At 42.0% G+C, this 11,506-nt stretch overlaps 1 protein-coding gene across 1 annotated transcript in view; it reads right to left on the bottom strand.

The window, feature by feature from the left end:
• RSPO3 (R-spondin 3) overlaps window positions 1–11,506 on the bottom strand; it is a 60,428-nt gene that overhangs the window by 26,180 nt on the left and 22,742 nt on the right. The window contains exon 2 of the mRNA XM_009645252.2: window positions 366–557. Coding sequence (XP_009643547.1) covers window positions 366–557 — 192 coding nt within the window. The remainder of the gene's footprint in view (window positions 1–365; window positions 558–11,506) is intronic.

Raw genomic sequence — 11,506 nt, 5'->3', positions numbered from 1 at the left:
GTGGTTCAGCATCCCTCGGCCCCCGCTCTTCGGAGCTGCCGCCGCTCCCTCTTGCTGCTGGAGGGCAGTGCCTGGCGCCCACCGCGCTTCCCTTTGGCATAGGGGTGTAGAGGAGGAGACCATCACCCGGGTCTTGGGCAGGTCATGCATGCAGAGCCAGGATCCCCAAGCTTTAGACCGTTTTGTGATCTTTCACCTTAACCTCTTGCTCGGGTTAATATTTACTGCGTTACTACTATAAAATAAGTGAACAAATAAAGACACAGCCCATCCGTCTGCTTCTCTGTTGACTTGACTCCTAAGGGGACACAGCATTCAAGAGAGAACAAACAAATCCATGCGCTTCCCCTTTCCCCAGCACTTACTTGCACACTTATTAATGTCAGGATACCGTGTCCCATAGTATCCGCTTGGACACGAGGAAAGACATACTCCAATCTGTTTCATGCCAATCCTCTCCAGAACAAAAAAGAGCCTGGGCTTACATGACAGGCATCCGTTGTAGTCAGAACATGTAGCACACCCTCCTTGGCAACCCTGGCTCACGTTAGGATGCACTGAGAAGACAAACATTAAAGAAAAAGAAAAACAAAACAGCGAAAGAACAAGATATTAGACAAGACCATGAAATAATGGTTCCTCTGTACTTGGAAGGGTGGACCATCCACCTCACTGACAGCTCTTAAAGATTGCTTCATTTATTCTTGCGTCTCTTATGACCTGACATTTCATTCCAGCAATTATTTCATCTGCATAAAAATGAGAAGCTCAGCTGATGTGCTCACATCTTGCAGAAATAGCTAGCAGCAAATTATATTTGAAATAGATTTTATGGAGCAGCAGCATCCTAGAGAACAGTTATTTTTCTTTTAGTTATTATTTCCAGTGGCTTTTCTGCCCTGTCTGCATTTGGCTCGGCAGATAAATACATGTTCACTTATTTTTGATTTTCCTAGCCGGATGATTAAAAATCAACCTAGTGTATAATTTCCTTCATTGACTAAATGCCATTTGATTGAGTTCTGCTGTGCAAGAATATGTCCTTGTAAGATCTGCCGCTAATTTGCCTTAATAAAAAGACGCAGGAGAGCCATCCTTCTCACCCTCCTTCTTTCCCTGGAATGTTCTCACTGGCATGTTTTTAATCTCTAACAATTGCAACCTGATGTTCAGACTTAACTGTGGGATTTACCCTGCCCCAGTCCCAGCATGGAGCACAGGTAGGATTATATTTGCCTTTCAATTGAATTGTTCTAATTCTTCAGACAAGGAAAGGAAAACTTATTACACTCACTGCTTAAGACTATTCCGTTCTCCTTCAGAGGCTTGGAGGTAGCAGAAAAGAGGATGCTATTGCAGACTGTCTTTTCAGTAGCAGGCATTAATCACTGTATTACTTCTCAGTGGTAGAGAATAAGATTTTGCATCTCCCTGTACTTTACAGGTTGTTGCCTACTTTTAATTCCTTCTTGGTTGCATTCTTAGGAGTCGGGTCTGAAAAATAATTAAGCATCAAATAGCTCCAGACCCTGTGTCCCCTTTTTTTGGCCTCCTCTTTTATGAAAAACCCAGGCATTTTTCTAAACATAAGCTTTAGTCTCAACCTGAGGCATCTGATTATATTGCACATGTAAGAGAAATCCAGTCCTCATTTACATTCTTAAATCCTGCTTGTAAATACTGTTGGCTTCTTGTTCTGCCTTCTCCTCAGGCCAGTGATAATTTTATAAATATGCACGTGCCATACTTTTATTGCCTATTTTAGTGTTTTGATTTTATTTTTATCTGCAGACACTGCTAAATATCTTGCATACACGATGAACTTGCTTTTGTCAGCTGCCTTCTGTGGATCCCTTGGAGACAGACCATAAGCTCATATGAATCCATGGATTACAGGCTGAAAGCCACCACTCTCTGCTAGCTCAGGGGAGTTTACCTGGTGACAGGGAAGTTCAGGAATACCTCTGTACTTTGTTCACTTACAGTTTTGGCAGAAAAGACATGGTCCATGAATGGGAAAAGCACTCCTCTATGCTCTGAGGTTTCCACAACCAGTCCCGCAATCTGAGAAACCTCAAAGGGAGTTCAAGTTCACTTTTCCTCTTTCATTAATAGAATGAGGAATGAGGGTTATTTCTCTCAGTAGGGCTGAACACGTAGGAGAAGAGCAAACTTTGGCCCTGCTGCGGACAAACAATTTCAATGAGAATATAAAACCCCAATTCTCTGTGCCCCCCGAGGCACTCACTTTGTAGAACAACCTGGAGGAAAGTGTTTTTACCAGCAGGACACACGGCTACTATGAGAATAAACAGCATTCTGCGTAGTGAGAAGCTGCAACCCCAATTCAGTGATCAGACTTGGTTTCACTAGGCTCTCAAAATACCGAGTGCACAATCAGCATAGCATATTTTTTTCTGAGAAGATTCCAAAGGTACAGAGTATATTGATTTTGAAATTAAGAGCCTGAAAAACTGGCTTTCTTTTTAAAGTTAAGTAAATGAAAATGTCCTTGTCTCTCTCTCCCCCGTCTTGTGGCTCTTGTATGAAGCTACTTTCAAAGGCAGATGCAATAACATGGCCTAAGAAGCTGACATTATTTAAAAACTATCCATGACTTACTTTCATTAGTCTGACAGAGGGAAGAAAAAGCAGCTGAAGTACAAAAAATTTGTCATCAAAGCTGCGATATAAAATATGGATGATCACTTTTGACGGGAAATGTATTATGTGTGAGCACCTGTGACATGTCATTATGAAAAGATTCTCTTGACAGAGAAAACATGATGTGCAACTGCTCTGAGGTCAAGCTGTGTGCATGAGGCCTTGAGATGGGCAATACTTGGTTACCGAAAGATGGTAATTCTCTATAGCTAAGATCCATTACATGGCCAATTTCCATCTCCCCTTTAACTCCAGAAGTATCAAGTATAAAATAAAATGTACTCCTAACAATTTTCACAATTTCTGCCTCCTTTCACGCATCCCAGATATATCTCATACAAATAATATAGACAAAAAAAAAAAGAAAAAGAAAGCCTGTAGTTCCAAATGGAGAATCATGTTGTTAGTATTTCGGAGCAAGGAATAAGTTAAAATATGTAAGTCAAGCTCCATTTAAAGGTTGATTTCATGCCATGTTATAACTGTGAAGCAAAACAAGCTCCTGTTCTTGGAAATGCATAGAGCAAAAGTCTTGTTGAAAAGTCAGAATTGACATTTTAAATGAAGACAGACTTTTTTTTTCTCTTAAAAGCTATTAAAGGGATCCTTTTTTGATTGTCTCCTATGGTGCCTGGCATTTCTTTGAGCCCTGTATCTGTGTAATGAAGCTGTCTCTCATTGCGCTTGCTCTGAATGCAAGGTAAACCCTTAGCCTGGCTCAGGCAAGAAGCAAAGCAGGGACAGCTGAGTGCTCTAGAAATTGGTACTGTTTGAAAGCCCAGCACTGGGCTTTGTCATTGAACCTGGGAGAAAATAAATAGTGGAGGAAAAATATTTGTGTCTAGAAAATGAGGTAGTGTGTTTTGAAATAAGGTATCTCCAAGCTCCAGCTGAAGATCTCATTCCTGTTACCTCCCAGCCTTCTGCCTCTCCAGTTCAGACCCAGGCGCTTGCCTGATCCCTGCAATGTAGGGGCCAGTCCCTCCCCTCCTGCAGGGGCCAAGTGGTGTTGAAGGGATTTCAGAAGGAAAGAGGGCAAACTCAGGCTCTGAAACATCTTTCTTCCACAGGGAGGGAACTTATCACTGCTGGGTACAGAACTGGCCCTTACTATTCCTCTCTCATTGCAGCAAGGCATTAGTGCCTGCAGATCTCAGCAATTCAACAACTGCAAACCATAACCATGAAGAAGAAACCAGAAGTTTTACCCCTTTTTTTCCCCATATCAGACATTGTGAGCTCAGAGTTTAAGCGGTGTGCCACAACAAGCTGGGAACAGCAGCAACCCCATCTGGTGAAATTCGGACATGGTACAGTCAGCACTACTTCACGTTTCCATACTTAGGTCACCAGTTCTGGGTAAGCAATGTATATCTACTTGAAAAAACGCTTTGAAATCTACAGGTAAAAAAGCCCTAGGAGAGCACAGACCGCTCGTTAGCCACAGGTTTTGGATGTGGTAAGCGGGGCAGAGAGAGGTCCAGTCCCTTGGCAGAGGGGCAGGCACTGCAGCCTCATGGGTTAGGCACTGGCTGCAGAACCAGGAGGTCTGGGCTTTAGCATCACAAATAGGTCCAAGAAATGCTCTTGCTTGTAACCACTTAGTCTTTGGTGCAACCTGATTCATTAAAAGGCAAATAAAATGAAATATAAAAAATACTCCACAACCCTCAGAATTTACTTCAATGAGGATGAAGTATTTTATGCCTGGGCTGTTAGGAGAATTGTCTGTCATTAGAGATGATCCTACCAGCCATCGAGCAGTCTGCCCTCTTGTATTCAAATACTCTGAGCACAGTGAAATTCTAGACTCTCAAGGATGGAAAATACAGCCCAGCAATGGGCAAAACAAGGGGTGGGAGCACAGAAATCCACAGACAAGTTCTTCCCTATCTCTTACACAAGCGTTAGCCAGGCCTGCTGATTCATCAGGTACAGAGTACGTATGTGCAGGCTCATGATTGGCTTTAGGTCCAGAATCCACCCCTCCATTTTTCTTTTTATAAAACCTAAATACTGGAGATCAGAGAAGACACTAAGTTAATCTTGAACTGTTCTCTTCCCCTGCCTGGCTTTAAGCCCTCTTTGGCTTAGAGGCCTTTTTTTGTGCAAGCTGTTTGTCCAGATATTAATTTTAAGCCTTATTAGCAAATGAAATCGCTGGGGATTTTCCTTTCTCAGAATATTTTCCAAAGCCCTGATCTGGAAACAATGAGTTGTGGTCTCTTTGTTAAAAATAGAAAGTTAGGGACAGGGAGCTGAATTTGAATCTGAACTTTCAATGACGATACGGTAGGAGATTTCGATGGCATGCAGCAAATACATCCTAAAACCTTTGCAATGAAATTTTTCTATCAGTTTTACTTTATTTACAGATTCAGATTTATGGGATTAAAAAAAAGAAAGTAAGAAAATGCAGGAGGAATCCATGTGGGCTTATGTTCTGACAGCCAGGAGAAAAGCTTGGGGTAGAAGAATATTCTTTGCCCATTTGCTGCAGCTGAGGTGCACTGTCTCATCACCGATCTTCAATGACAAGGTGTCCATTTAGAGGCTCGCTTTTGAAATGGATGTGCTAGACATATTAAATCCATCCCTGCTAGAGAGCTGCTGCTACTCCTGGTTTCTCAGGCTTGCGAATTCTCACAGGAAATATTTTCACAGCAGAGCTGCTCTGGAATTCAGCCTCCCTGGTTGGGCTGCCCCTCGCCACGAGCCCCAGACCCTGCCTCGGCTTTGCCCACCACACGGCACCTATGAGGGCAGTAGCCCTTGTAATGGGTGGGGGTTTGGGATGGGATATCCCATGGGTTCTTGTGTTGTTTGATCGCTTCATGTGTTCACTGGCATTCATTTCGCTTTCTCTCGCCTAGTGTGAAGCAGCTGCCTGTGGCAGTGGCCTGAAAACAATACTTCATGTAAAGCAGAGCTACTCTTAATCATGCAGACCATCCTTTAGGCAAATGCAAACAGCATTTGGCAGGGAGTTCTTCTAATGAGAAAGTCATTAAGGAATTCATTTTGCAAACCACAGCGTATTTCCTCAGACTCTTTCTTGGACAGCGTTTCTACGTGTGGAAATGTGTTGGAAGCGGAACGGACAATGGTGGGGCAAAAACACTGAACCAACATGTAGGTAACATGCAGTGCGGTGGAAGGAGAAAGCCTGGGAGTGGTGGGACAGCACTGGGAGGGTAAGTACACATGGGTTTGACAAGTTTGTATTATCACTACTAAATAGATTGCCAGCCTGGACCATGATGAAACCTGAGCTGAATCTTGCAGGCTGAGCTCTGCTTGATCACTTGGCTTTAAATGACCCATGGGGAGGCAAGGGACTTGATGTGTCATGACAGGGCAGCAGCTGGGCTGCTGGGGAAGATAGACCCATACATGGCAATTGCTACATTGGATTGGCCATAAGTTTTCTGCAATGCAAACAATACAAACGACCCAGTGGTGATAGCTGAGGAATGTGGACTCTCCATCCAGCCTCCCTTGGATCTACAGGAGTCTGAGGTGGCCTTGAAAAGAGAGGCAGCCGCAAAAGCAGCAAAGAGGAAAAATCCGTCTAAAAGTCAGCTGTTAAAGGCTTAACATCTTCTGTTTCTTTTTGTGGTTTGTGCTTCACAAATACTTTAAGATTTCTTTCTAAGAGAATGGGAACTGACTTCAATTTTACTTCTGAGCTTTGCTGCCTTCTATGGTACAAAACACACGACAAAGATCCTCAAGCGTCCTCCTCTGTTTTAAAGGAAAAAGATCCCATAAGGACTGCAAAAAATTTCCTCAAATATCTGCCTGGCTTGACAGAATATTTTGCTCCTCAAGAGGCACTTCCCATCTGAGGGAAAAGAAACCAACCTCTCTTGTTCATCAAGTGTCAACAGTTCTAAAGAGCAACAGAAACATGAGTATGGGACTGTCCCGCAGTCTCAGGGAGTATCCGTAACCGTTTTGTAGTGGTGTCTACGAGCAAGGAGGCCCTCAGCCCACATGGCCAAGATCTCACTGGAGAATGCTTCATCATTATTAAACACATGTCTGGCAAAGTGATCCTGAATTATTGGCTGCCAGAACACATTTCCCCTGAATTTGGTTAGAAAGAGCATCAACAGGCTGAAAAATCTCACCAGGGGTGCAGAGTTTTATGCAGTCTCCTAGCATCTTCAGCACAACAGAAATCAGCCACAGCAACCACAAATGGCTCCTTCTCATTCCAGAGAGTTTTGTAAATAAACTGAAAAATTCTTTTCACGGAGAGAGAAGGGAAATTGACTTTTTTTTCCCACGTACTATGGAGCACCACCAAAATTCAGGGATCCAGGAAGTTTAACCAGTATAGGAACCAAAGAGGATCCCTGAGGCAAGTTGCCTTAAGCACCCTGGTAGTGATGGTAAAAGTAGGCCAGATCATGTAATACCTTTTCACATTAAGTTCTAAATCTTAGAAGCAACTACAGATCTTACTTTTCAAGTCAGCTGTAGTTGTTTTCAAATTCTCAGCCTTCAAGACTATACATTATGAATCTTCTCCAAAAAGGGAAAACTGAATTACATTATCTCCTCCTTATTATCTAGATAAGATGACCTGTTACAGAAGGCAAAGTATGGGATCTATAAGGAGCAGTAGCTGTAACAGCTGTATAACCTAATAGTTGTATAAAACAACGTGTCATGACACTTGTCAGACTCAGCTACTTGCAAATACAGCATCTGTGCTGAGACGAAAAAGGAGGCATGAGTTTTGGAAAGAGATTCTATTTGATGCACATATATTTAGACGGTGTTCTAATACTCTAATCCTGCAAGATGCCACCATGAAGATCCCCAGTTGATTTTACACTGTTCGTATGCACACAGAACTCTAACCCCAAAGTTCTCGACATCACTGTGACTCCCATGACTCCCCAATCTCTTCCCTACAAGAGACGCATACTTCTAGCAAGTAAAAAAGCACAGCTGTATACTGCACTTGCTCATTCTTTGAAATATGCAGCCTTTCTGCTTGATTTTCTGCTTGATGCTAGCGTTCCATCCATCATTTATGTGTTTCTAGCAAAGCTCGTCGGTCCTCAGGTTGTCCTGGTGGCAGCAGAGCCTGTCCCCCCTGTTTGCTTCTTCTGTTTTATTCCTTTAATATACTGGAGACTTTTATTGTTGCGTATTGCAGAGATGCTCGAGTACTTCCAAGCTGTATAAGGATCACTCAGCTCATACTGTCAACATTACACAACTACAGTAGCATTTGCAAGTTTCTTGTTTCCCACAGGGTCTTCTGAGACCAGAGTTTTTCTCTCAAAGTTTTGTTTCAGAAACCACAGAAAGAACAGCAGGATGTAACAGATTTTACTTTCCATGCTGGGGACTAGGGAGAAGGGTTTAGACGGCAAAAGCCTGTAATCCCATGTCGAAGCTATGATTTTCTACTACCATGTTTACAGCGTTAAAAAATTAATAAGCCAGACAGCAAGCCAGCCCACTGCCTTGGCGTTCCTCAGATGTGCCTTTGGTCAATTACTTAATATCCTCTCAATTTTGTATATTTTCCTAAGTGGAACTGATCAAAAGTTTGTACTGAATGAAATAATTTTTTCTGTGTAACGATTAAATTCATACCATACTGAAGCTAACTAAAAGCCCCAAAGTATGTTGTTTGCAGTGGAACTGTTCTGGACTGATGCCTGCAAACATTGAAGTGGAACCTGTCTCTTTAAATTAAGGTCTGACATCAAGATTTGAACCCAAACTGTAGATACTGAGGGGTATCGCAGTGCTGAAAGTTCTCTAAAAATTGTTTTCTACAATTTCTAACAAGGGGAACCTCGGATCTCAAATTTTTGTAAATGAAAAAGGGTAAATTCTCCAGGCTGACAGGACCATCCGTCTGTCAGTGAAAGAAAATACTGTCCAAAATTCCAAGTTGAAATGAATGATTAAAATACTAGCTCTTGTGACTGCTTCTCTGCTGTAGTGGTGTGTGGTGGTGCATATGCTATCAACACTCAGCAAATGATGACCCAACTATTTTCACCTTTCCCTCATGCCACTGGGACCCATGCCAGTCTAAAAAAAAAAAAAAGAAGTCAAAGGGTTTTGAGTGCAAAGCACGAAGAGTATAATATGAAATTGAACTCAACTCTGATGGAAAACAGACAAGAGACTTCATCACCAGTCAGCTCAGACCCACTGACAGAAGTCCTGGCCCACCAAAGTCAACGGCAAAACTCCTGCGAAGAGACGGGGGTGAGGATTTCCCTAGTTTGTTAATCGTCATTAGGGTAGTCCATGGTTTGGAGTACGGTTATCTGATTTTTAGAGGGCAGTGTCACTGGATGGCCTGGTTTGATTGGGATTAATAGAAGAGGTGAGATTTAAGTAGGTATCTGATTCCTGAGGAACTGATTCAGTTCAACAGTTCTGCGTGTCTGGCTCTTCCTGTGAAGTAACTATGAATGGCACGTAGTTAGGGCTTGTTTCATCACCCCTTCTGCGCGCTGCCCTCCCTTTGAAGTCTGAGCCTTCCCCTCCCAACCGGCTTCACTGCCTCACACGCTGACCCACATGAAAGAGATTTAGCGCTCACCCCAAGCATCATTCACTTCCCCCAAACTGTAATGCATCTAACATCGCTGCAGTGATACCCAGCAGGCAGTTTATGGTTGAGCTGAAGCCGTGCTAGGAAGAATTTGAGCTGAATTATTGGGGTGCTGGTGATGAAACCAAGGCTATCATCCATTTTGTGCTTAAGCGGGGATACAATTCATTTTTTATGTGGTGATGTACCACCACTTCTCCAAGGATTTGCATACCAGTCAGCTCAGTTGATTACAAGAGAAAATGAATTAAAATTAATTAAAACTGCTCGGCACTTTTCTTTTTAAAGTAACATCTGTAAAAGTATGTTCTTTATCCCAAACCCAATTAACAATATAACGCTGACACATCAAACTTCCCAGACAGTTAAATTAATTGAAAGCTTATGCTGTATTTGAAAACAGAAGCTGCAGACTGAGCGGGGTGGTTAGCGACTGTCGTAGCCGGTGGTTGCACAGACCAGGTGAGCTCCGTTCAGCCACGCAGGCAAATGGCAGGCAGCGCCGTGATAACCTCAGCCCTCAGCAAGCCCATCGATCACAGCTTGCCCTCTACAGCTAGTTTGCCTGCAGCAATCCTATTGCATGCATCAGTGGCATGAAGAGGTCCGGGCAGAAGCCAAAATGCCCTGTTGTCCCCTCGCTACCGCCTCCAACGTAGAAGACACCCCCTGTGGCCGCTGAGACAACAGAGGATGAAGTGTCGTTCCCCATACCCATCTTCACCCATGCTCTTCCTGCTAAGAGGAGCCCCATGGCCAATACCTCCCTTGTAACCTAAGGCTGAAAGCTGCCAGGCTGCTCCAGCCTTTTGAGGGTGCCTGGAGAGGATATGCAGCAACCGGGAAATCAGTTTAGTTGAATTAAGGTCTCTATGAATGTTTTGCTCTGCTCCGAAGTCTGCCCATAAGGATCACGCCTATGGGGGATCACAGCAGTGCTGTTTCACAAGGATTTTCAAAAGTGGGATTTATATGTAAAATAGCCATAAAATGCAAAAATTTATGAAATATTCCATAAAAGATAAATCTGTTCCATAAAGGATAATCTGTTTCTCTTTGCTGGGAAAACTTGGTTTCAGTTATTTGAAATAAAATTTTGACAAAATTACGTCACAGCTTTTTTATAAAATATTTCTATTTTTAAAGAATGGTGTGTTCTAATGGAATTCTGTTCTGTCAATGATTCTTTGAGTGGCTTTAATTTTAAATAATAATAGTAACAACGTAAAGGTAATAAGGAATGATAAGATATACTATTTCAATTTAAAAGAAAAAGGAAATTCTAAAAAAAATTTAAATAAACTGAGGCCACCTATTGACAATACTAGGTAAAGAAAACCAAACAAAGTTCTATAATTATATATAAAACCAAGAATTAAATATCTAGGAAATTTAGAGTTAGTGTTATGAGTGCTATTAAACATTCTATAGTAAGAACTGCAAAGTCAAAGGTTTTGAAACCACTTTAACATTTTCTACAACAGCAAAAAAATATGAAAAAAAAGCACCTTATGTGTCTTTAAAACCAGTTTAACCTAAACTGAAGACAAAAACATTCTGAAAGATTAATGGTTAATCTATGAATTATAACTTTTAGGGATTACTGGTTTTTATTTGTCTGATATATTATTTAATAATGCTGATGCACATCCAAAGTGATATCTGACACTTCTTATGCACAATTCAACAAGTGGTCTTAAAAATATACTTTTGTAAAGTATTTCACTGGTAACAACAGTCGAAGTCACATAATTTAGGCTGGATCACAGCAGCATCCCGAGGGTGCATATTTAACCTTATGCTGCACGTGCAAGTACAAATTTGTGAGACAACCCTTCCTACCCAACCTGCTGCACAATGAAATGATCCATTTGCTGTTTCGTGGCCTGAGTGAGCTGCTTTTTCAGGTGTCGGATGCCTTAGCCAGCTTGCAAAATATCCTTGGCACTTGGCAACCGTGCTCCGTTGAAAAACATTTTTCTAATAACTACAGTAACGAGGAAGAGAGGACTGTTCAGTTCTGTTTTGTCACGCTCTAAAATAATTAAGTTAAGCTGATGCAGAATAAATGATAGAAATAGAACCCGTTACTGCAAATAGAACTGCCTAATATAAGTTATACCAACAATTAGTTAGGCTTCGGTGAAAACCAAACATCCCCTAGATATTAGAAAAACATGAAATCACAGCAGTTATTTTTAAAGCATCCAATACGATGAATATTTGGCAGCTCGACTGGTGGCT

Source organism: Egretta garzetta, unplaced genomic scaffold, assembly GCF_000687185.1.
Source record: "Egretta garzetta isolate BGI_Z169 unplaced genomic scaffold, ASM68718v1 scaffold18, whole genome shotgun sequence".
NCBI classification, from domain to species: domain Eukaryota; kingdom Metazoa; phylum Chordata; class Aves; order Pelecaniformes; family Ardeidae; genus Egretta; species Egretta garzetta.
This window is presented reverse-complemented; position numbering and strand designations above follow the sequence as displayed.